The 27299-nt window shown below is 41.5% G+C and overlaps 2 protein-coding genes across 2 annotated transcripts; both read right to left on the bottom strand.

Moving 5' to 3' along the window:
* On the bottom strand, window positions 1-21354 carry LOC113138146 (CD82 antigen-like). Its single transcript, XM_026320320.1, has 9 exons — window positions 21165-21354; window positions 11504-11576; window positions 10220-10292; window positions 6139-6260; window positions 5887-5961; window positions 4152-4250; window positions 2735-2908; window positions 2574-2657; window positions 1-1243 (listed from the first exon to the last, which is right to left on the bottom strand). The coding sequence occupies exons 2-9, from the start codon at window positions 11564-11566 to the stop codon at window positions 1166-1168; spliced, it is 768 nt and encodes a 255-aa protein (XP_026176105.1). The 5' UTR covers window positions 11567-11576; window positions 21165-21354; the 3' UTR covers window positions 1-1165.
* A 2328-nt stretch (window positions 21355-23682) lies between these two features.
* LOC113137972 (G2/mitotic-specific cyclin-B2-like) lies at window positions 23683-27236 on the bottom strand. The gene is made up of 8 exons (XM_026320024.2): window positions 27005-27236; window positions 26585-26698; window positions 25667-25951; window positions 25440-25598; window positions 25134-25370; window positions 24506-24646; window positions 24302-24412; window positions 23683-24226 (listed from the first exon to the last, which is right to left on the bottom strand). Exons 1-8 carry the CDS (start codon window positions 27029-27031, stop codon window positions 24116-24118), a joined length of 1185 nt encoding a protein of 394 aa, XP_026175809.1. The 5' UTR covers window positions 27032-27236; the 3' UTR covers window positions 23683-24115.
* Window positions 27237-27299: the final 63 nt, after the last annotated feature.

Below are 27299 nucleotides of genomic sequence, written 5' to 3'. Positions count from 1 at the left end.
TCAATCTACTGTAATCAGTTTATTGGCAAAATGAAACAGAATGAATGTTGTGAGTACACACTTACTAATCCAGCTAGCTACAATACCAGACGTCCATGTAGTCGTAAACACCCTCTTTGTCTTAGACAATTATAAGGTTAATGGGAGGTTTTTCACACAGACTGTACATTAAAAAAAAGACAGATGGTGAATTTTTACAAAAATAATATATTGACTGAAATTCTACTTTAATTTGTTTCAAATTATTATTTGGCATAAAGAAATTTCAATTTCAAGATGGATCTGCCCCCAAAATTTTGCTTGTGCTTTAGAATAATTTGTTGTGTCATTGTTCCTTCACACATATCGCCAAAGTGCCTAAAAACACTGTGGCCTCTTAAACAAACTTAAAGCTTAAAAAAAGAAAGTCTTGTCCAATTACAACTGTAAACTGGGGGAGATACTTTGGAAAATAGGCAAAGGTTCCTCTTTAGTATGTCGTTATTTCAATTATTTCCACAACAAAATTCAAAATTAAGAAAAAAATATAAGAAAACCACCAACTTCTTAAAAATTCAAAGAGAAACCAGGTGGTTAAGAAAACAATGGCAGTATGTCTTGGATCCAGATTCACACAAATAACTAAAATTATATACAAAGTACTAAAAACTTTTCACAAAAATGCAAAAAGGCTGGTCTATAAAAAAAAAAAAAAAAAACACACACACAGACTCACCACACTAGGTGGAATTTCCAGTTGTCCAAATTAACAAAAAACTTCTTTACAGACAAACATCATTCGTCTTCAGATTTTTTAGGGAAACTAAAACCATGAGGCAATCATTTACAGACAAATGGAGACCAGCAACACTGTCATTTGAGCCCTGTCCTTATTTCACCTTCTCCTCAACACTTCCTACGTTAACAACTATTTACCATGATGGTCCTCAAATTTTCAGCATCATGCTCTGATCCAAAGCTCAAAACCAGAAAGTCTCTAAAGTGCTCCAAAGAAACTGGACTGACAAGTGCCTCGAAAGAAGAAAAAATATAAAACAAAATATAAAAGACATTTTACATTTGGACACAATGTCTCACCAAATACAGGGTGGAAATAACGCATTATTTTTGCAGCCTCTTCTTGTTTGAATCTGCAGTTTGACTGTGTAAGTTCCTCCATTAGTCTTTAGTACTTTGGCACCTTGGTGTAATCCTCTGCATGAACGTTCTTGCACAGGCAGATGGACAAGATCATCCCGAGCAGCTGTGAAACAAAAACACAAATCAAACTTTTTACATCCTCAAAATATTCAAACACATTAAATTTGTTTCAAGTTTTAAAGTAGTGAAGTTACACAGCGACAGTTTTTCCCACTTTTAGTGCACAAATCAATGCACATTAAGATCTGACAGTAAATATTTGACTTCACCGTCATCACATGGTCACAGGCCCATTCAGTCCGAAACAGTTATTTCTCTCAAAAGTCCAGAAAACGACAGACAAAACAACCTCCAAGGGATGGATTAACTTTTACTTTAGACACATTGAGTCAGGCGGCAAAGTGCGTCCATATTTTGTGAGAGGACAGAAGTGAATGCTTTTTACGATTTTTCAAGACCTGCAGAAAAACTGTCCCCGCTCTGTGTTGCACAGTGAATCACTGCTGCTTCTCCATGTTTAGTTCGCAGTTTCCATGTCTCTAACCTGAGGACTTCATTAGAGGGTTCATTTTACAAAAGAGTCAGAGATTTACAGTATCCTGGTCTAAACCATTGAGAGATTTACTGACCAGCAGCAGTACAAGCTCTGTGGTTTAGGACACAGGAAGTGCGTACAGAGAGCTGATCTGGTCTGTCTTTGTTACGATTCTGGCAGCAGCTTTCTAACAAGCCGAGGTTTTGTTTTTTTTTTGGGGTGGGCACACCAGAGAAAAGACCTCAGAAGAAACCTGCTGGAAATTAAAAGTGGTTTCTCCAGTTCCTGCTTGGACATAAATCATCTTGCTATGTTTTTAAAATTGTGGAACGCAGATGATTTATTTGATTTCATGTGTTTAACTCAGAGTCCAAGATCTCTGCCTTGGTGTCTCTAAAGCTCACACTGAAAGAATAAGTGGAAACACAGCACAGCCCAGGGGCTTCAGTAGGTTTGAAGGGCAGTGGGGGAAAACTGCTCTGCCAACTTTTAGTATGTGTCAAAAATATGTCAACAAAGCATTTCAAGATTTAAAATTCCTTTCTTTTCTCCATTTCTCAAATATGAAAATCAGTGTGAATTTGGGACTCCCTGCTGCGTACAAGGTCACACCTGATCCAGAGCTATGGCTTTGGCTGAGCGGTGTGTGTTTGGATGACTCTTTGCTCATTCCACTAAAAAATGTTGGTGGAAAATGGTTCTCCAGAAACTTTAAGTGATCAAATCCATGATGAATACTCCCCCAAGGATTGATTTCACGTGGAAACATTAAGAAGCTAAAGATGCACCAACTGTTGTTCCACCTTGTTTTAGGTGTTGTTTATCCACAGAGGTACAGCAGAAGCATCACAAACACACCAGGCTTTAGCAACACCACAGTAATGTCAGTGTGGCGTACCTCAACGAGAGCGACTCCGAGGCAGATGCCCAGGATGACCCCGATGTTGGTGAGGAGCCACTTCTCCACACTGGCAGCACAACCCTGATTGAAACACATGCAGATTAATTTACCAGGACACACGAGCGAACTGCATGACAGTAACAGAAAACAGCATTTACCACATCGTATACGGGCCAGTCGGGCGTCTGAGCCTCACAGAAGCCAATCTCAGAGAAGTTTCCAGTGGCGAGAGAGACGTTCTGACAAGAGCAGGGAAACAGCAGCTGAGAGCTGTTGATGATGACCATGTTCCCGTTCCAGTCCTGATGACCACTCCAGCCACAGCACTCCATCTGCAGTCAGGCAGGACCACACACTTTAACAGTGACAATCAGCAGACAGGTAAATGAAAAGAAGTCACAGACTGTCATTACCCGCCTTGGAAAAAAAATAAAACTGCTTTTCAAGAAGATTTAATATGATTTGACCAACTCTGCAGAGAGGAACGAGCACTGTACTATGATTGTCTGCTCGGTAAATGGGTTGATTTAGGAAAATGAAAATTTGGACTTTGGCTTCTGCATCACTTTCTCTGACAAATGGGAGACAGAGTTTGGCAGGAGCTGTTTCATCGAGTTTCTAAAAGCCATGCAGCTCACTGACACACACACACGCGCACACGCACACACACACACACACACACACACAGTACTTATTCATATTTTCATATTCATCATGCACCCCCCAAGGAATCTGCCCAGGCCCAAACTCATTCTGCAGCACAACAGCCAGGGCCAGGAAGACCTATCTTCAGTGACAAGAAGAAGAAGAAGTCCTGCAACAGATGGTTTGGACCCCACACAGTCCTGATCCCAACACCATGGAGTCAGTCAAAAAACAGAAGACACAGACAGACTTACCGTGATGTTTTGAACAACCTACGTTCTTGCCTATATAGCAAATCAGCCAGATACGACAAAACTGAACAGGATTTCACAAAATGTTATTCACACAAGAAATGGGCTGAATTTTCTTATTGCACTGGCAAATATTAATTTTCTTAAAATAAAAATATGTAAATAAATAGGATATGAAAATTAGATAATTAATATCTACTAATAACACAAAATAACTGAGGTCTGGATTGGTGATTAATACTGTCAGTGCCATAAACCTCCATCTCGCCAAGCAATTTTTGGATGTAGGCAAATCTAAAACAAAGTATTGTCTTTAAGTAAGTGATGAAAAATTCTCATTTTCATCTTTTTTTTCCAAACTTTTTCAACTGTGTGTCAATAATATTCTGAAAGTCAGTGTCAGATTCTTAGAACATGGTAAATAAATCAGATTGGAGGAGAAAAAGTTTGACTACAAAAACATTCAAACATGTTCACTGACACTGGATTCAGGGGAAAAAAGACTTTCAGTGCTGAGTCCTGGACAGAAATCTAGATAGTTTTGCAGATCAGGTTTTTATTAACAGGAACACGAGTCCCTGTATTTGCTGTAGCTCTAAAAGAAAAGTTTGCATTTTGATCAAAACAAATAAGCTTTAAAGAGCATGGATCTGATCTTAGATCAGTGTTTCCAACTCACATTCCTCTGGATGAAGTCCCAGGCCTGCTCTGTGGTCGTGGAGTTGCCGGGGTAGTTGTCCAGCACCTTCGTGACGATGTTGGACATCTGCACGTTCAACTGGGACAGAAAAAACAGGTTGGGGTGTTGATGAAACAAGTTATATGATGAAAACTGAGGTGATTCAAAAAGTATTTTAAACCCTTTTAAAAATTAGTGAAGAAAAACTGTTTTGTCCAAATATCATAAAAGCTCCAGAGTGAAAAAAGGCTGCAGTATAAAAGGAAAAGGAGAAATAACGAGAGAATGAGAGAGAAATATCTGCGGATGAACAAAGAGTTTTAATTATCACACGTTTTACTTCAACACTTTTTAAGGACCATGAAGCTCAAATATACTGTAAAGTCTTTTAACAAATCCTGCTGGATAATTTTACAATATTAAACAGTTATGTCAGAACCATACTTCATGTGCGCTTGATATTTTTTAGGAATTTTTTGCCAAGTGATACTAAAACTTGGAGTGAAGAAAGTAGCAGCCACATCTGTGAGATGAGATTTGTGGGACAGTCAGAGGAACCAAACACAGGACCTCTAGTGCCTGAACTGAGCCAAATGCTCAGCACACCAGATGCTTCAAATCTGTGTAATTGTTAAACTTTTTAAGGGCCCAGACTTCAAATGTTAGTGTTGAGAAACTCGAAGTCTCCAGTGAACAGTCAGATACTGTTCTTTTCAGAACAAGAGGCTTTGCCTTGAACCTCTACTTGACTAAGTGAGCGGTAGCAGAAAAACAGTCCAAGGATGTCCAGCAAATGTTCAAATGCAATAAACAGAGCTGCGTCTACGCTGGGAGGAACTCAATTTATACTTTCCATTCTGTGGAGCTGCGTATGCGAAGACATGCAGCTGGACCACTGAGGATATGTGAACCCAAAGGCAGAGCACAGTCGGGGAGAGGTAACATATGAAAAGCTGCTTTTATTGAGTATGTTTTTTTTTTAATGTATTTAAATTGGCAAAATCTTAAACTGGTGTCTCTGGTTCTAACACATTTCACTCATCTGCTAGCCTCCATGTTTGTAGTCCATACCTTCCTTATGGTGAAGTACATCATGCTATGTAACACTGTTTTTGTCTGTGTCTTATCAGTTTGAATCTATGTCAGAGTAAAGTCTGCAAAATGTGAAGGTGTCAGAGAAGCTTTTCTTTGTATTAACTATTGTTGTACAGTAAACTCTATCTACAGAGCCAGAGAACAGTTAAACTTAGATTATTTAAGATTTAATACATTTGAACTCGCTGCTGCTTTGCTGCATATGTGCAAAGGGCCTCAGACTCAACAGCTGGGGGCGCTGCAACACCAAACGCTGTCAGGTTGAATTTCAGTTTGCTGGTGGTACAGGGACCACATGTCACCTCCTCAGACATTACATTCTCAGTAATGGTGCCACCCTGTTGTCTGCACCAACAAAGGTAGTGTATTGCCTGTATTGTTTTCTTCTCAGACAGAGCACATAGTTTTGATGTGATGGCATGTTTTGACACATCGTGGGTGTGAACACCAACCAGGCAGAAGATGAAGGTGTGTTATAAACAGGTGTGCTGCACATGTCCACATTCCACTCGTCAAAATCACCTGTTAATGTTTTGCATTCATGAACGTGGCTTCTCGCCGAGAACATCCAGAGAGGAAGCTCCTGAGATGCTCATGTATGGCTGCGCTCAGGAGATGAGCTGAAGGACAAATTGCTTACCACATCTTTCTGGAAGTAGATGAGAGCACCGGCTGCTATCTGAGCAATAAGGATCAGCAGGAGGCAGGTGAAATACTGTGGAGGAGAAGCAACAGATGAGATTACATTAGTGACTGAATGCTACTGATGAGACCTTTTTTAAAGCCCAGTGGATTAATTAACATGCGACTGTCATTTAGGACTCGAATCATGTCTGCAGGACCCAACAGAATGTCTAAATGATCATGCCATACACAAAGTACTCTTACTCACCAGGCCTAGCAGGCAACGGATCTCATAAACAGCCCCCATACAGCCAAACAAGCCCATGAGCATGGAGAAAGCCCCGACTCCAATCAGGATGTAGCATCCCACCTTCACAGATGTGGAGCTGTCTGTAGAGAAACGTCAGAGTCCAGAAAATCAGCAGCTTAACCCCAGTGTGATGTAGTTTGACTGAATATCATTAACTCTGCAGAAAAACCAATCTGCAGCTTAGAGAGGCGACAAACACACATTTGTTTTATTTAGTTCAAAACTAAACACAGCAAACCCTTGACCAAACTACACTCGACTCCAGAGACTAAGTCAGTGTGGACAGTGGGGGACGTGCGAAACAAACTGAAACAAGATGAGCTCGCCAATACAGCATCAAAATGAATAAAATAAGAAACTGCTGTGTAGCAGCAGGACTGTTTACGACAAGTGATCAGTGACAAATGTAATGCAGGAGGAAAAGGTTCCAGGATGGGCCTTTTTAACCAATGGAGCATGAAGCATCAACAACTGATCCAGCCTGCAGAGACGCAGTTTCACAGGATGATCTGACATTAATGCTCAGAATCTCTCCACTAAATGGAAAATCTCTATTGACCTACAAGCTGAGAATTCAGAATAACACAAAACCATATCAAGTGTGCGTATACGCAGCATAGTCGAAGGAACTTAAGCATGTTGATGTCTTACAATACAGCGTTTTAAAGACAGAACCCCTACAAATATGGCTACAGAAACGCAAATAAGATATACCCAAATAATTCATTTATTAGTTAAAGTGTGTGGGTAAAACCTGCACTTGCCCAATATCAGCTGATGAACTTTCTAGCTGCTGCCTCCAAGAGGAAAAAAGATAAATAACATTTTTCATACCTTCTAAGCCTTTTTGAGGGAACTGAAGTCAGGAACTGCAGCCTGAACATGTCAACACGTCTGGACACACAAGTCTACACAGCGCAACACACAGTCATGTGGACACAGTTGAGCTTGATCACCTAATCAATTTATTCACTAATTTTAAATATTCCCTAATGGCAAAATTTCTTTTTTGGGGGGGGCTTGGCTTAATGTGTCTTTGAACTTATTTGCTCATTACCATCAATTATTCAGTTAAAATACTTTCATTGATTACATTTATATTCCATTTACAGCTTTGGATATGAATACTTTATCCTGATAATAAAAAATAGGAATAAAAGCAACCAGACATCACTATCCTGATACAGTTAGCACAGTAATCACAAGCGTAAACGTGGCCTGAAAACACTGAACAGCCACGAAATAGAGAAACAATTGGAAAAGTCTGCATCACTAAATCTCAGCCATTAACTTAGTGAACTAGATGTTGGTTTGCTCTTGTTGTGACTCAGCGCAGCACCAGGCTGATTTCATCTCTCACATGCTGCACCAGGCAGCTCATTGATTCACCCTCAGAAACCACTGATCATCTGTGAGCCCATGACGGGCCACTGGCTCAGTTTATAAAAACGTTCCACTGAGCATCAATACATCTCATTTATGCGCAGACACAAAGCTAAACTGTCCACTGTGTTTTAACCCCCATGCAGTCTGTGTTGTATGACTGCATTCCTGACCTCAATGAAATCCCTGGACTCAAGCTACGGTCGTCCCTCCTCTCTGCTCGGACAGCCCGGTGATGTAGTTTGTGTGTGTGTGTGTGTGGGCTGATGAGTAAGGCGGTGAGCGCACTGGGCTGATGTGATGCATGCTGATGCCGGACGGAGCAGAAAGAACCCAGTGTCTGAGGAACGGACACCTGCAGAGCGACTATGGACAAACGTCCTCAGTGACACACAGAGGCGTTCGTCCTCTCTCTATTACACTTGCTCAATGTCCGTCTCTATATTTCTGCATCAGCCCTTCTTCAGTCATCTCTGTGCCTTTCTGTCTCGCTGACACTGCTCGTCTGTTTCCCTTCATCCTTTCTTATGTGCTCGCTCTGATAAACTCTTACAGCTACCAGTTCAGACAGAGTGTTGGGGCTTTGTTGGACGTTTACACCGATTTGCTTTCTTTCTAAAAGATGAATAAGTACACACTGATATCCGAGCTGGACTGGGTCAGATGTGTAGTAATTAGAAAAAAGTCTGACATAAAACGTGGAGTCAGGTAAAATGAGCTTTGTTTCAACCAAAACCTCCAAACCTGAATGAGTAAGAAATGTAAAACAACAAGGCCCAAACTATTTCCTGCTTCCAAACAATCAAGCAATCCAGCTGCAGGAATCCTGTAACAAGACTGCCGAGCGCTAAATTTTTGTGTGACACACGGTGCAGTCGTAGCCAACCCTTGATAGACATCAGCCCTGCTGCCAATATGAGACACATTCCTGTGAGGAACAGCAGCTACAAGTGATAATATGAGCACAGCCTACAAACAGTCGGCCACGCAGGCAGCCAGAAAAGACTTGTGTGTCCAACAACAGTAAAAATTAGAAGTACTGAAGAACCACCACTATATTAATGTTAGCACCAAAACATGTGCATGTGATGTGCCTGCACGTCCAGGTTTTTGTACTTGTAACATCAGCATGTATGAAATCGTGTTTCCTCACAATAGAACCGACATAAACTGTATGTGAGATGTGCTACACTCCTTCCTTACGTTTTTGGTTTGAGTGTGTAAATGACAAAGTGTTGTTCACGTGTATTTTTCACTTTGGACAGATCCAGGCTACTTTCTCTCCCCTGGCCCCAGATGTTTATGCTAAGCTAATTAGCTTCTGACTTCAGCTCCATACAAACATTAATAGAAGTGGAAAAAAAAAGAGGAGAAAGAGGATGACAAAGCAAGTGAAAGATAATCTAACGATGTGGCACTACGGCTTAGAGGAAGTTCCTTTTTTTTAAACCACAGTCCAGACAACGGAATAGAGGAAACCTGTTGGACGCTTGTGTTTAACTGAACAGTCTCACTCACACCAGTGACGGCACATTGCAGCTCAACAGGCCTCAGTCCTGGCACCACCAACACATGTTGGTCTACGGCCTCGGTCAGGGTCGACAGAAAGAAGCAATGTCAAATTAATCAGACTCATCAACCATTTAATACAAAAGGAATAAGGAACGTTTGAAAATGACGGGGAGGGCGTCTCATTCTTATTTATCATTCTTAAAAAACAAAAACAGGGCCCCCCTCGGCTTGATTAAGGTTTTGAAATATCCTCTCCCATAACATGTAAAGCTACTATAAGCGTTACACTGGTACCAGCGGTTTGATCATAAATAAACAACCAAATTTCACATTTATGCCGTGGAAAATATTATAATGTGTCTTCTAGTTCTGAACCAACAAAATGAGCTGGATGCCTGTGCAGCTAAACGTGTATATTAAAAAAAAATATATATAGACGTGAAGTGACGAAAGTTTTAGACAATAAACCTCAGTCTACAGTTTCATCAACAAAAGGAAAAGTGCATATCATATGGTCAGCCAGTGCATTTTCAGCTTCTCTTCACTTCAGAAATCAGCACAATCTGCCCATTAGGGTTCATGTAATTGCATTATGTTTTGGCTTTGTACAACAGTACAACAACCTGGATCCTTCTGCTGTTCACTGTTATGTTCCAACAGTCAAACAGTAAAACGTTTGAGGTGGCCAATGTGTGCCAACAGTTTCATCTTTATCTGTCTCTCGCACTCAAAGACACAAATGGACAGAGACACACACACTTGCAGCCTGCAGCCAGAACTTGGCCTGTTTTCAGTCTTTTAATCATGGCTCCATTTTGTATTGACCTACATCAGCTCTACAAGTGGATTAGTGCAAAGGGCCCAGTGGAAAAAAATAAATTGGCTACTTCTTTTGTTTATGGTTTAGTAGTTACCTGATTAAAATCCCACCAGGAGAGCAATTCTGATTAGTCCTCTATATATAAAAAACCAGACCACCAAGAGATTGTTGGGCCTTAGTCAGGTCTGTAGTCATTTTCTCTCTGTGAGGGAAGGATGCACGGCATCAGGGGCCCAATATGTCACAACCTGTCCATGATCACAGTGTGTCTCAAAAACAAATCAGTTCGCTGAAAGAAAAATTATATTAATTCCTAAAACTTACTCAGGACAACGATGAAGCTCTGATTGTCCAGGAGGAGCCACAGTCCGAAGCCCATGATGACGACCCCGAACAGCTGGAGGACAAACACACAGGTCAGCCATGAGAAATGCTCCCAGCGAGCTGCAAGTGTGTAAGTGTGTGTGTGTGCGTGTGTGAGCATATTTCAACACAAATATATGCACCTGGTCTAATTCCACATGTATGTAAAAGCACCGACATACCCATTAGTTACACGTGTTACTTTGTTCCATGTTTCCACAACTGACCTAAAATACATTACGGATGTCACAATCTCAGTCGCTCAGTGGAAGCTAAAGCTCTGGTTAATGTTCTGATCACCTTTTTGTTTTTTGTCCAGTTTGGCACTGGTTTTATTTTGAAGCGGTGTGTAATTAGACACAAATTTAAAAATGACAATTATGTGAGAGGAACAATCTACAGCTGAATATGAAAATATTGAAATGTTTAGTGTTGACAGGTTGAAACAAAACTAAATTCACCCTAATTCATAAATGAGTAATTTACCTTAATTCATCCTAAACTCCACTTGGACTAATCATCAGCATAAAGCGTCTAGATTGTAAATTAACCTCAGATCAGAGATTTCGTTTCAACAGAAGACGGAGAGAGGAAACACCAAAGTAACAGCCTGATAATTGGGCCACAAACGCCTCATCTGAACTGTAATTAAAACTCGGATAGAAAGAGCATGAATGAACAGAGTAATCTCACCATTTTACATTATTTACATTTAATTTTAATACATTTTCAAAGATTTCTCCTAACATGCTTTAACACACTGTCATTATGGACTAGTAAATATAAATCAAATGAGAACAATGCAATTTTCTTGATTTAGAATTAAATATTTGGGTTTATAATATTAAATATTTAGCACTGCAATGGAAAAGGCTATGGCAGCAGAGGCTTTTTTCCATCATAAATTCCCATTTAAAACATTTTCTTTTTAATTGTCTCCTCCATCTGCACCTGCAAAAACAAACAGAACCTCCTGGGGAATTTACCAATTGCATATGTTTATATTATGGGCATTGGCCGTAAAAGGTAGGTTCACGATTTCTCAATCTTTTCTTTAAACAATACCAATGTTCCCATGTGTTACAAGACCTTGAACACATGGGCATAATAAAAATAAATACATCACGAAAATAATAAAAATAAATAACATTCTAAAGGGTGGAACAAAAAAAAAAAAAAGCTCTTAATGTCATTTGGATTGGATGGAACATTATCATGAACCGCTGGTGATGCTGAAATACTCACAAAGAAGATAATGTTGAAGAGGAACAGGAAGTACTTGGTTGCTGTTATGCAGCCTTTTCTCATGGTGCCAGATCTGTAAACATGAAACAACAAACAAACATTTACATAAATACATAAAAGTTATGGACAGAGCAGATAAAGTTGTTCTCTATGCCTTTTAGTTGTAACATTAGTTCAGTGTGTTTCCAGATTCGCTTCAGATTCAGCTCGATGTGACCAAGTGTTGACAGATGTTGTAAGACCCACAGACCTCTGAGGCTAAGCTGGCCTGGATGATCATGATCGGGACTTGGGGGGGGGGGGGGTGTTCAAATCTCCAGGATTACTGACTCAAAACCAGTACAATCCCAACGTCAAAGCACATGAGGAGGAGGGGCCGAGGAAAAAGTCATTTGTGTTTTACCTGCAATTGCTCGTTTTCCAGCCTTTGCTGACTGACAGAAGCCTCAGACCCACGTCCTCTCATATTTATAGGAAAGTCAATATACCACAATACACTGTAACAAGAGTAATACTGATATATTTTGAGCAGTGATGAATACTGTGAAATCTGATTATTCATCATATAAATCTGGTTATAAACCGTATGGACTTTACAACATGGGCAGATAAGAATATTTGTATTGACAAAAATGTGGATTTATGTGATGACAACATTGTCTTCATGATTTGAAACCATAATGTGATATTTCAAAGTACTGTACTTTTAAAATTTCTGCAGATCAGAAACAATTAAAACAAATATATATATATAAAACATCGCCTGCTCTCAGCTTTGTAGACAAGACATCGCTTCAGATCCACAGCTTTTAATGAAAAAGTGTGGGCAGATCTTAATGCTCGTCTGGCATCAAGAAACGCGATTCGATTACAGAGTTTTTAGAGGGGACGCCTTTTATCTTATCTGCTGCTGTCAGATATGTGTATATCCTGTTAAAGTGCAATGGGAAAGTGTTGTTAGATTAGGCACTGCACATACATCCAGCATATGTCTGCCAATAAATGACAGGAAACAGAAATTTCTTTGTCCCGTCTCATATTTCTGGAAAACCCAGCCTGACATGAACGCAGCATCCCTGCTCTATTTTTAACATCTTCTCCTCTTCCTCTCCTGCAGCCATTTATTCTCTCATCCTCATCCTCATCCTCATCCTCATCCTCATCCTCATCCTCCCTGTACTGTAACGGCCCCTTACTGCCCAATAAATCATTGAAAATCTGGGTGAACCAGGCCTGGCTCAATATTTAGGCCTTTCAGTGATGCCCATGAATCCGACCCACATTCCCGTCACTGTAAATGGGCTACAGTTACAACACGGCCTGTGCCAGCGCAGGGAGAGATGGTCGGGGGAGTGACAGAAAGAATATGCAATGTGAAACACATTTTGGAAAACCAGATGGAAGGTATTATGGGCTCTAACCAGAGCAGACTGAGGCCTTGACAAAGACCAGGTCGGCCTCTGAAAGTCACTACATTGTAAAGCAAACACCAAATTTCAACAGTTTTAATAAGTGTTTTCTAAACTTAACCTGAAAAGATAACTGGGTAAGGATTTCACTAAAGATACCGAAGCAAAACAAAAATGATAAAATAAAAGCATTTCTACTGTATAGTCCTGAGAACTACACGCCAAATACTGATAACATGATAACACGCTAACATGCTCCTGGCCTGTTCCTGACAGCTTGTCAGCTGCAGGAGCTCAGCAGGTAACACAGAGCAGCACTACATCACCAAACCAGCTCTGATACTGGAAAACTTTGAAAAGAAAAGTCACCCAGTGCTGCAGAGCGGTTCACTAATGTGCTTTATATGTTTATATTTATCTCTGTGGAAATGATTTTGGTCACTTCATGGCATCTGTTGACAATAAGATTATAACCAGCACGCTTTAAATCACATTATGGTGGATTCAGTTCTTTCCAGAGCATGAAATTCTGGACTGCTGGTTGTAAACATGGCAAAAGCATTGATATACTTCAGGAACGAAAAACACTAAAGGTCTTGAAACAAAAGTGTGTTAAATGTAGAAGTGCCACGGAGCCACTTTGTGCTGCAGCTGCTCAATGACAGACTTTCCTGCCTGTGCCAGGAATGCACATGTTATTTCAATTTATTTATTAGCATGAAACTGGTGAATGTGGCTACTTTTTCCCTCCATTGTCTTTTACATTAACCATAACAGAGACACTATTCACAGCTGCTGCTTATTCCACACACCGATACAAACCTTGTGTCTGCCTGTCTGAAGCACATTATGTAAAGACAGACAGTCTTAACATGTAATCAAATTGATTAGTGGCAATAAACACAGGCACTGCATCTGTCCTGTCAGAAGCTTTGACCCAGTTCACACAGACTTTGAAAATGGGTTGTCTCTTGACTCTGACCTGCCTCATTGGTCAGAGGCAACAAGTCCCAGTTACCACAGTACTGAGTGCAATGTGTTGAAGTGATGCTGTTGTCAGCCTTCCAACGCACACAGACTCACCCACTTCACTGCCCGACACACACACACAGCTAACAATGACCAAAAAACACACAAGAGTGAGACTGGGCTCTTCTTTACTGAGAGCGAGGAGCCCATGACTCATTTATTCTCATCTCTGGGTAGCTGTCAAAGACGACACATGCACATACGCCTCGTGGGTCTTGGAACAGATCAGATCCAGTCTCTAAAAAGTGCAAAGGCATCCAAGAAGCATCTGAGACAGACTGCTCAGAACATCTTGGATATACAGTAAGTGGCTCTGGCTCACATTATGCTCGACGCACATGGAGTGAAAAGCCCAGTGCCGTGAGGGGCAGTAGGGTGGACAGGCTCTCCTAATGTTGTCCTTGGTCGTTCACATGAAAAGTGACAAAGACTAAAAACCCAACTGAAGAAGAAGTTCAGAGGTTGACTCCTTCTCACCTACCATAGAATGTGTCTGCTGTGAAGAGGGGCCATTTAATCCACCTTCACTGACACTTAAACACACAAGTGCATCTATTGGTTAGATCGCAAGTCTTGGACCGTTGCGCTGATGCAGCTGAAGCTAACTGCTGAAATACCACACGATAACTTTTAGGCTAGTTTCGAAATACGTTACCAGGAAATGAGTTTTTAAATACATTTTGAGCAGTGCCTGCAGAGGCTTAATGGACTTGCTCCCCTTTCTTGGTAGCAGGTGTGTGACAGCAAAAGCAACAAAGAAAACACCCTTTTCATGATTAGGCAACGCAGATAACTGGATTGAAAAAACACAGAATACTGTTTAACTTCAAACTGAAACTTTCCTTCCAGACACTCACACCAAAGCTTCCTGACAGAACAACCCTGAGAAGCTGAAACGACACGAAAATGTCACCATATCTTAAAAGTCTTATTTCTCCTTCAGTTTTATTCAGTTGTAATATGGAAACAAACCTTCCACTCTTGATTTGAATGTTCCTCCTCTTTTCAAAGCCTCGTGTTGTACCAGGCACAACAACACGCACTGAATGATGCAACAAGGCAAAGGCAAATTTATTTGTATAGCACCTTTCATACACTACGCAATTCAAAGTGCTTTACAAGGCATATAATTACATTAAAAGCATTGAAAAGAGCATTTAAAAATAAAGACATTTAACATAAAATAAATTTAAATCAAGTAAAGTAAATTAAAATAAAACATAAAAGCACATTAAGAAAACAAGGATGAACAATTATTCGAAGGCAGCAGTAAACAACAGAGTTTTCAGTCCTGATTTGAATGAGCTGACAGTTTGAGCAGACCTCAGGTGTTCAGGAAGTTTGTTCCACAACTGAGGAGCATAGTGACTGAATGCTGCTTCACTTTGTTTGGTTCTGGTTCTGGGAACACACAGTAGAGCTGTCCCAGATGACCTGAGGGGCCTGGAAACCTCATAGGGAACTGAACATATTTTGGTCCACAACCATTTAGTGCTTTATAAACTAGCAATAAGATTTTAAAATCTATCCTTTGACTAATGGGAAGCCAGTGTAGTGATCTGAGAACTGGTGTGATATGGTCCAGTTTCTTGGTGTTTGTAAGGACTCTGGCAGCAGCATTCTGGATTAGCTGCAGCTGCCTGATTGACTTTTTGCTAAAACCTTTGAACAAGCCATTACAATAATCTAACCTACTGAAGATAAATGCGTGAACAAGTTTTTCTGCATCTTGTGTAGACAGAAAACCTTTTCTAGCAATGTTTTTTTTTAGCAAAGTAAAAATAAACAACAGAACAGGTTTATCTCTTCCTGAGCACGTGGATCTGCACGTAACCTTAGTAAACAATAACACTGTTATTCAGCACTGACAAGAAGTACAATTTTGTTCTCTAATGATTAGTCAGTTAATCAATTAATATTTTGATCAATTTAGATGAGCATTTTTCATCACTTCTCACATTTTACACTAGAAATGTCATGAGTCGTCCCAAATAATTGGCACTGGACTTGATTTCTATTTCAGCAAATCAATATTGGCTAAAATACAGCAAATCAAAACCTGATCCGCTCTTGTACTGCAGTTTGTCCACGTCAGTCTGCTGCAGCACTCCCCTCCGCCAGACTCTACCCTGAGCAGCATTTTGTGTAGAAAACTCAGTGTGAGTGTTAAAGTAAAAGACATTTCTCTCGACTCCTCACCCTGACAGGTTTTCCTCTGACAGAAGGAGAAGCATCTACGATTCTACTACATCGGGTACATGCTGCGTACACAGTCTGACTCATGCAGAAACATGCAGCAGGTGCGTGGGCCAGCAACAACAATAAATGCTTTTGTTTGCCCAGCGCTGCTCTCCTCATAAACAGCACAGAATCCATTTCTAGCCAAAAATTTTAATCTCATATTATGTTAGCAGGGATGAACAAAGCGAGCGTTGATCCAACAAAGAGCCCAATAAACATCTGGCTCTTCAGCACTGGTGCACCAGCCGGTCTCCAGCTGTGTCTGGCAGCTGTTTGGTGCTGAGCAGGTAATCTAGCAAGTTACATGTTGTGGTTCTAGTCATGAAATCCATTGCAAATACAAGAACACTGATCTATTTACATACTGTGTTGGCACTTTCATCTCACTGTAGTATTAGCACAGAGAGCCTTTCATTTCACATTCATGAAGCTGTACGAACATTTACTAAAATACACTTGAATGAATGCCTTGTACTTTAAATGGAGTACTGTTTTAGTAGTACATGTCTTATGTAAAAGTTTTCAGTACTTCTTTCATCAATGAAATTGGTTGTATAACATCTGCAGCTCTCGTTCAGAGGAAATATGGTAAAAATATCGTAAGAATTTTCCAAGTAATCATTCAAATGCTTCATCAGTGAAACCAGCCAGTTATTTACACGAGTTCCCACACTGTGCAGACAAATGACAACACGCCTTCTTCACCTGGCATCAACCCCCACTCCACCCCAGCAGGGTCCCGCTCTGACTGGCCATCAAAACAATGGCAGCTTTCAGGCACAGTTTTGTTCTGCAGCAACAAAAGGGGAAACTCGACTCGACGAGGGCTGTGCCGGCCTTACGTTTCTCCACACAATAACACAACCGCTGCCGTTTGAACCACAGCTCTTTTCTCACTGTGAGATGTTGTTTTCAGAGACTCCTGAAATGCCTGTATTTTAGGTTTTGTGCTGAGCTGCAGGACCAGTTTCATAGATGAAGCTGACAGGAGATACGTCCAAACACAAAATTAGAACTATATGGATGCACCGCAAAATAAACGACACCTGTTTTATCTTTAAGGGGCATGTGCTCAATTTACAGCTTAATGTCTATTTGTCTTGAAATCCACCAAAACAAAGTTGTACCTGAGCTCATCAGTAAGTGAACCACACCCACCATAATTAATTCAAAGTTTGACCACGTCTATTTCCATTTTCCAAGATGATCCAGCAGAGGAGGTGAGGGGGCAGTAACTAAAATCTTCTGTACTTGTCTCAGTCCCACAGTATGAAGCATGTAAACAGCCCTGCGTCACACTTCTCTGGTCAGTTTTTGCTTCGACTTTCAGTATCAGCCTCCTTACAGATTCATTTAATTCATGAATTGTTGGTCTAACTAAATGTCTTACAAGTTAAAATACCCAAATGACATGAATTTTCTAACCTAAAGTCCAAAATCATACATGCAGGTTACTAGCACAGAAACCCATTGGTGGTAGAAGTATTCATTTTATTTACTTAAGTAAAAGGTGCAAAAGAAAAACGTTCATGGAAATGTTAGTTATGTAAAAGTATGTAAGTATTACTAGTATAAACAAAACATACAATTGTGTATGTAAACATTCTTCTCCTTTGGGTTGCTCCCTTCAGGGGTCGGCCACAGCGAATCATCTGCCTCCATTCAACCCTATCCTCTGTATCCTCCTCACCCACACCAACTATGGAGACATAAACATGTCTATGTAATATTCAGCTGCTGCAGCTGGATGAGATTCATTTCATCTGATAGGTGCCAAAGCTTCATTCCTACAAAGAAACAGGTAGGTAACCTAAATTCTCCTGAGGGTTCCTGGACATAAGTACCGAGGTGAGAAAAAGTGAGTGAAACCTACAGTTTGTATAAATTTGTCTTAAACAAATATGGTCAGATCTTCATCTACAACTGCAAACAAAGAACCAAACCGAACTAGTACACAACTCCTTGCACTGTTCATGTTCACAATGAGGACGACTCCAAAGACACAGAGAGTAAAAACAAAGCCCAGAGAAACTAAAAAGGTGGAACTGGCGAACACTTCTGCTCATACATTATGCAAAGTGCTGTGCCTGGCTACACTGCGGTCATAAAATAATACATCCCTTTGTGCCTGCAGTTTGCCGAAGAGCACCGTGACACTTTGCAATGCTACTTGAAAATGTTTAGTTGACCAAAGAAATGTTGTTTGGGTGCAGCACTACGCATCATGGCTTCATACCTCTGGGCCTGCACAGCTTTCCATCACAGAGGAACATTTGTTTTGTAGTGGTCGGGTCAGAGCCCAGACCTCAACCCAATGAAGAAGCTGTGGAACGACCTCAAGAGAGCTGTTCCCCCCAGACAGCCTGAGAATATCAATCTCAGAAACACAACTAAACTAAAAAGACATACCCGTCTGAGAACATCATCTTTACTGTTCCTATAATTCATTTGTGCTAAATTACACAGGTCTTTCCAGTTCTAAAGGCACTTTAAAAATCCCTTACCAAAACTTTCTGCAAGAAAAAAAAGGTTCATAAAGAGAATAAAAAAATAAATAAGAGATATTCCCTTTATTATTATCAGTGACTTTTGAGAAGCTGGAGCCAACTAGTATTTAGCTTTATTATTTAAAAACTGACTACTTATCAAAATAACTGCAGATCGATTAATCTGTGGAGCTCTGAAGAATTAGAAGTTCTTCTATGAGTTAAAGACGTTTATTCATGTTTGGAGAAATTTGACCATTTCACTTAAACCTTTTTTTCTCTGGGGAAGGTTGATTTCATTAAGTGGTTCCCAGCTGCCAGCAGCAACGCTCATTACATTGTTTGACATTGTCGAGAAACGTGAGCAGTTCAAATGCTTCAAATTTTATTAAAACCATAACTACCTTTAGGTAATGCCACTAAACTGGATAAACAAGTTATGGACTCACGCACCCCTGAGGGTGAATCTCGATCACATGCAGCTCGCAGTGAAACATCCTTGTAGGAGTAACTTCTGGTCTTCTCTAGAGGTGAAACCCACAGGTGTGGGCTCAGGATAAATTCATCATGTTAAAGATTTCAGACTGTTGCAGCAGTCTCAACAGTGAAGGTTCCCAGAATGCAGCAAAACTGGTACAAAGCTCGTAATGGTGATCAGAAACATTCTCGTTTGTTGTCTGACAACTGTCCAAACCTTAACCACCAACAGCTGCTAACTTCTGCACAGCAGAAACCACTCGACAAGACACACTTTTCTGTTCCCTCTGCATGGAAAGGTAATTAAGGTCATGCTGGAGCGAAGCAGGCCCTGCAGCTGAACTGATTTACCGCCTCACGTGATGAGGAAGTGATGGGAGAACCAAAAGGGGAGAAAGTGGAATTTTGACTGGGTGTCGGTGCCACCGTGCACACAAAACACTGACCCACATTTCCATCTGTAACACAGACCAGTGCAGTCCTCATTAACCCACTAGAGACCCAGTCGGGTCTTAAAGGGGCACCACTCAGTCACTAGTCCAGCGGGGGAGGAGCTGGATGTTACGAAGATGTTGACTCACTATTGATCCCTCATTATATTTCAGTCAGTGCTGGATCTTGGTCTTCTAGTATCAGCACATCAAGGCCAATAATAATAGTAATAAAACATCTCAAATATGAGAATCTGCTGCTTTTCCTGGTCATGACAGTGAACATCTCTGGGTCTCAGAGGTTGGACTAAACTAAGACATATGAGCTTTGGCCTCTGGGAAATTGTGATTGCAACCTTCCACCTTTATCTGACATAAACACACTCGTATTTCTATCTTTGTGAAGACACTCACTGACATAAGGCACACCTTAAACCCTAACCCTTGACCCTAAAACCAAGTGCTGAGTCTGAAAAAGTGAGAACTGGCCAAATGTCCTCATTCTGTTCTCTTCACAATGGTCCTCACAAAGGTAGAAATACAGTCACTTTTACCAACAATTGAAAAAGACATTTTATTTATCTGAATTTATTTATTGATTTATTTGCACAAGAAGCCAAAACACTTTCCACACACTGCTACTCAGACACTTCTGTGTTGTGATCAACAGCTGATTAACTTTACTGACAGATCAATATGTCAAACTGATCTTTAAGAACGACAAAACACAGATGCGTGTCGTTAGCGTCTAAAGATGATAGATATTAGATATTGATTTGAAAGTATTAGTTTGTTGGCGCTTTAAACATGAAGTTTTACTCAAAAACCTGCATGTGCCTCCAGTTTCATTTGACTGTTTCAACATGTCTTGGTGGATTCAGCTGAAACAAGAGCTGCATCCCTGAGTCAGACTTTCATTGAGTTTAATACGTTTCAGTCTCTTGATGGTTCCTGCAACAGAAACCAGGTCAGCAGGACAGGAACCAGGCAGAAGTATCTGCTACAGAAAAATGGGGTGAATTGTTTTACTTCTCTCTAATCTTTGCCTGTTTCTAGGGCTCTAGAAGGAAACTAGAGAAACACTTTGGCTCAAAGCAGCAGACACATGAAGCAAATTCAGGTGAAAACACTGGTATCTGTTAAAAACTGTGTCAAGGTGTGTAGGCCCAGACAAAATCCAGCCAGGGATGAAGTCTACTCTCCTCCCCCTCATGGTGACAGTTTATCAACTTTATCTTCAGTTTCTGTTTGCACCTACTTCAACAACAAACCAGCTGTTTCCACCAGATAATACGAGAAAGAAGCTGCAACCGATCCGGCTCTGGCAAACACGGAGCTGAAACATTTTATGAGCCGAGTTGTCAAACGAGGTCAGAGACTTTAGGAGCCTTGTGTTTCAACTAACAAATGGACTCTTGTCAAACGCATCAGTCATCAGCCTCTCCACCTCCGTACATGCGTAAAACAACAGAAAGTCGCTCCTTCTCACAAATGTCCGATCAACAATGTGATGATCGATCAGAACCCAATCACCCGCGCAACCACGCACGCCTCGTGTTCAAAGACCTACGGGCCGGTGCTTACTTACGTGTTTCCTGCGTTAAACTGCGGAGAAAAGTGGTGTCGGTGCGGCGTGTCCTGTGCGGGTCCTGTGTGCGCTCGGAGCGGACTCTAGCCGGACTCGGTGACCTCCTGCTCGACGGGGACGACAAAGCAGCAGCAGAAAGTCTGAGGACTGAAGCAAAAGACGGGCAGGCAGCGAGGGAACCTCCTGTGGTCCCCACCATGTGGCAGATATGGGAATTAACGGTTTAACCCCTAAATCCCCGCAACCAGGGAGGATTAGAAACACAAGTGTTTGTGAACCACAAACAAAATATTGCTGCTATTATAAACACGAAAAGCTGTATGGCACAAATACATAACACACACAAATACATGTATTATTATAATTATTATACTTTAAGTATTTATTATTTATTCTCAACTGATTTTTTTCTTTGTCTTCTAATTATTAGGTCACAATTTAAACAAACAGGTTATGCATACTTTTATCACTAAAGAAATGTACTAACTATATATACGTATATATATATATATATATATATATATATAGTTGTTAGTATAGAAATACCCATCCAGACCTCTGTTGTAAAAAAAATGAAGTGCATTAGTTGTAATTGAGTCTTTGCTGAATTTTCATTGAAGCTTGATGTGTCATGTGTAAATATACAACACAATACGACACAAATCACAGGACACAACATTCATACTACAATAAACGTATCTAATGCACAGATGCACAAATATGTCAGAGAGAGACAAACTGCCAGCACATAAAACCAGAGTTTGAGTTTCAAAAATCTGCTGACCAGCACCTCTAAACATTATTACTAAACATCTCGTTTAATTTGATCCCACAGAAGAGCAGAGATAACATGTTGTGTTTTTACAGCAGGTCACCGTAGCCTGTATGCTTTGCACTGTATCTTGACTCCTGGAGTCTGCTACCGTTCAAAGCAGCCTCATAGAGCTGATCGGATTTATTTTAACATTGACTGTAAATTTCTAAATTAAATTTCATTGGTCTAATACTGTGTTCATAAACGTACTGGAAATCAAACTATGAAATAACCAGCAGTTTTTAACTATACGATATAAACTCTCACCAGAAATGTGTTGGCAGCCCCATTTTAGATAACAGCTGTGTCACTTCTGTTGTGTCCAGCAGATCACACCATTCAGCATTTACTGACCTGGATGGGTGGAGGATGGTGAGGTCAGTCTGAAGACTACAATGCTCCTCCACATACCACAGCACACACACATCAGGGGGGTCTAACCCTAACCCACACACACAAACGTGAGCTGCTTTCACTGATGGTGCTTTTTCTACTTTCTTCATCATGAACTACAGATATACTGTCCTATTGTTTTATATTCAACGACTGAAGAAATTTCTGAGTGGATCCTTGAACTTTTGATGCTTTTATAACAGAAGAGTGATGCTCAGGGTTAATGACACTGTGTGAGCTGCTGGGCTGAACTTTGACCTCAGACTTTTCTCACTGTGGTTACATCATATCACCATGGCCTCATCTGGTTTTCTACAAACATCAGGTGCTGTGGTCATTAAGTGGCATTAGTTTGAAATGCTTTACATACAGTTAACTGGTTTCTTCTGTTCACAGATAATGGCCCCAGAGGTGCAATTGGCAAATCCTGGGTCTAGGGAGAGCAGATTTCCTTTGCCCAGTTTCCTGCAGGATAACTCAGTAAGAAATTACCCTTTTAAGCCTCAAGGTACTAAAAGCTACCACAGTAACTGGCTCAGCACATAAAAGAACTGCCACCTCACAGCTAGGTTTGGGATTTGAATCCTGTTCACACCTCAGTCTTTCCTGTGTCAAGTTTGCATGTTGGCCACGTTTGCGTGGCTTTTCTCCAGCTTCCTTTCCACAGTCCAATGACATGTACTTTGGGGTTATGTTAACACTATATTTCCTGTAGGTGTGAACGTGTTTGTGTCAGCCGTGCAATACACAGTGACCTGTCCAGGGCAGGGAAAGCCATGTTCCTCAATGGCCACTGTCCTGCTTGTTTTCCAACTATCCCTGCCCTGCCCACTGCTGATTACATGGATCAGGTGTGTTCAGCCAATCAAGCTGGAAGATACCATCTAAGATGAAGGTGGAAATGGGGGAAGACAAAATGAATTGGTACCATCCAGGTTCTGAATAGCTGAACACACCTGATCCAGGTAAGCAACAGTGGGCAGGGCAGAAATAGTTGGAAAACAAGCAGGCAGTGACCCTTGGTGCCCACCTCTGGTCTAGGATGGACACAACCTCTCACCCACTGTCAGCTGGGATTGGCTCCAATGGCACCTGTAATCACAAAAAGCAAGTCATTCAGTCAGCTGTGTGGGAATACTGTATATCTGTAGCAGCCTAAACAAAGCCTGCTGTGCATTATGTTCAAAAAGGATGTACTTTGAAAGTGAAAGCTTTTATTTTGGTTATTAAAACAAAGATTTCATCTTACACAAGGTAAATGATCAAATCAAAGACATGTGACAGTAAGTTGAAAGAACTGCTATGATTCACATTGTATAAAGAAAATTAGACAAGGATTTTAGAGCTTGTATTATTGTTTTAACAGCCTCAGACCAAAGCTTTATAAAATGTATTGCAGATAAAATATTAACTCAGTTACACATGTATGAAGAACAGTGTGTATAAGTATCACCAGAAACTACTGAGTGTACCACACATTTATATAAAATACCCAATGTAACACTTCCTAAACTGAACTGGCAAAATATGGGGCAGGGGAGGAGCCTCCACCACCTGTACCATAAACACTTCCCAGAAGCAAAATTAATGTGGTCGCAGTTGTGAACAGACCATGATGCTTAGACGAAGGAAAATAAAATTCTAAAACATTTATTTAAAAAAAAAAAAAAAAAGCTAAAAGTTTCTCAAACTGCAGTCAGTCTAAAATAAAGTGCAAGTGAAATGTCCAACGACAAAAACGTTCTCATGAGGTGCTGAGCAGAGGAGCCGCCATGTTTTTGATGATCGACGACTTCAGCTGAGGAACGAGGCTGATCTTCATCAGTTTGCTGCTCGAGTACTTGTTCTTCACAGCCTGTAGAGAGAGACAAAACCTTAGTTCAACCTCTGAACAAAAAGCGTAACCTTTGCTCTGTGTCAGTCAACTCACCTGGAACTTTGTTTTCCCCTCATTTACAACCACAACATTTTTGGCAATATGTTGCATGATTGGCGTCAGGTGGGCCTCGTCATAAGTAGAGTAGTGTTGCTGTGTGGGCGACTAGGGCGAGACGGGAGACCAGGTCGCCAGTTTAGCTGAAGATGCTAAATTATACCCAATAAACCAGTCGAGAGTAAAGAGCTCCAGACTCACCCAGGGGAGGCCGTCAAGCAGCAGCTGGGAAAGACACAGGGAAGCAGCAGCGACCTCAGAGGGTCGATAGTGGACCATGTTGTAGTCGAGGAGGGTCAGCTCCATCAGGTACTTGGCCAGAGTGTGTCTCTCTACGTCACACTACGACAGAAACAACCAGCACTCAGAACTGACACGTCCTGCAACATCTTACAATTTACACCAAAGACCATTTCAGCACAGCCGTGTACACAATCTGTACAAGCCTGGCAAGTTAGGGATAATATGTCAAGTTACTATGATGTTTACAAACTGTCAACTTCACAAAAAGAATTCTGTACAACCCATCAGTTTTACTTGATGCTATTACAAGCAAAATACTTATAAATCCTCAATTCACCAATAAGCAAGTGTTGCCTTCAAACTTCAAGCATGACTGGGAGTGAGTGGTGTACAGTGCATGGAAACTCCAGCTTGAGGAAGAAGTACGCATGAAAAATTTGAGTTCAGTAGTTTCAGTTAAGTATGGCAAAGGATTTCACAACTGAACTATTAAAGATGACTGGGGTTTGTTGCAGTAGTTAAAAATCAAAATTCAACTTTTCCACAAGTTTAACACTTTATAATCAAACTAATACAAAAAACTCACATCAGCCACCTTCGAAGCCCGTCTGAGGAAGTGTAAGGGAAGAGGACGCCCCAGTTGAAAATTAAGGCTCCTCAGCACCAGCTGCTCCATCTCCAGAATCTGAGACTTTGTAAAAGCGTTGTCTGTGATGTAGGCAAAGTCTCCAACTTCAGGAGCATACATCTCCTCGTATTTACAGGCCACCAGCATGGCGGTCACACCAACAAGCTGCAGTTTTCTGCGAGAGACTGGTTGGACCTGCAGCAAAGCAGGGAAGGTTATTGCACAGCTCACAAAACAAAGAAAAGACTATTAAATGATTCTTACCTGCAGAAAACGATCCAGGATGGCAACTGTGAGATAGAGAGTCTCCTGTAGCAGCTGGAACCTGGCATGAACCTGAACCAGCCAGTCGATCAGAAGAGCTCGCATGCGTTCGTTGATTTCATAGTCCTGCATGTAGTTTGCACGTACAGCCTGCTGCACCTGTGGAAACACGATGATGTAACAAGAGAAACTGGGTTTGGTGTGAGGAGAAATAAAAACTCAGTCACCTCCAGGATGTGCAGGTAGTTATAGATATCTTTGACATATTGTGAGCAGAGCTGTGGCAGGTCTGCGTCCTGCTCGTCCACATCAGGCACAGTGAGCAGCGTCTCGGAGAAGGCTCGGCACAGCTCCTCCTCCTTCATGGACACGTCGGTCGACTTCTTTGAAACTGAAGGCACGGGAACCGCGGGTGCTTGGACCTGGACCACTTGAGGCACCAACCGGACCACAGGTGGTTTTACTTTCTGGACAGCATCTAGTTTGGCTGAAGCTTTGGCTGGTCCAGTCCTCTGAGGAAACAAGTCCAATGAAATCTCAGCAGTCAAACAGCCAATGAGATTACAGCTGCAGTTCCCAGCTGACACTGGGTGAGTACAGAGTCCAGAACACCTTGAACTGGACCCATCAGCTTCACAGAGGGTCTGTTGAACAGGACTGACCGTTTTAGCTTGGTACACCTACTGAACTGACAATGTAAATGACAAAACTGGGTGCTGATTCTCAATTTGTTGATCCACTTATTGCTCTGGGAGTTTAGACATAATAAATCTTCAATTATGAAAACAGTCAAATTCACTGTGCTCACACATTTAACAGCCTTTCACAATGAGCATGTTGGAGACTTGTAAAAACAGGTTTTCTCTCACATTTGCTCTTTCATGGAAATTTAATGCACTGGGTTATTCATTTTCATTGTTGATTAGGCTGCAATTTATTTGGCTAATTAACTGCTTCGTCTACAAAATTTGTGTTTCCGAAGACGACAAAAAAAAAAAAAAAAACTAGTTTGTCTTGCCTCATAGCAATTAGCATTAGCCTGCAGCCACCTGTTCAATAATACACAACCACCCAGAAACCCGGTGCAGGGTCATATGGGGCCACGGGGAGCAGCTAGAGAGCCACACCGGGGGGTCCTCCGGTACCTTTGTGTTGGCCGCTGCTCCAGGAGCGTTGGTGATCTCTCCGAGAGCGGCTCTCCTCGGACCTGCTGCTGGGGCTTTGCCCGTTTTCCCCGGGTTCTCCGCGGGGGGCAGCGCCTACAAGAGAAGAACCAGAGCTCAAACATCGCTCGGTGGTCTGTGACCGTGAGCCCGTTAGCAAACTAGCGGAGCCGAGCAGGCGGCAAACGGCCCGTGAACTAGAGTTGACGCTGCTAACGCCAAGCTAACGCTGCTAACGCCAAGCTAACGCTGCTAACGCAGTTAAAACTGTCAACACCCCTAACGTTGCTAATACTGCTCTAGCGCTGCTAGCTGACTGTTCTGACCCTGTTCTGACGCTGCTAACTAGCGGCGGAGACAGCAGTGGCCCCTTCACAACAAAACAGGGGCCCAGTTTCTCACCACAGACCGAACTTCCACAGACGACATGGTCAACGTCCACGGCAGCGACGTCAAAGTGGGACTGAAGACACGACACGGCGATTTGTTCCGGCACCGAGCAGCACAAGCGACAGACGAACAGCGTGAACACCGAGTCCTGCATGTAAACACCGGAGAGACGGCAGCTTTCAAATAGCGCTCCGTCGAATCTGATTGGATACACCTGCACAAGGACGCTCCTGATTGGCTGACAGCCTGACGTCAAAGGTACAGTACAAGCGAAATGGTTATTTTAAATCAGAATATGAATTATTTG

Source organism: Mastacembelus armatus, chromosome 3 (assembly GCF_900324485.2).
Source record: "Mastacembelus armatus chromosome 3, fMasArm1.2, whole genome shotgun sequence".
NCBI lineage: Eukaryota > Metazoa > Chordata > Actinopteri > Synbranchiformes > Mastacembelidae > Mastacembelus > Mastacembelus armatus.
The sequence above is the reverse complement of the archived record's forward strand: the minus strand, read 5'-3'. Positions and strand labels throughout refer to the sequence as shown.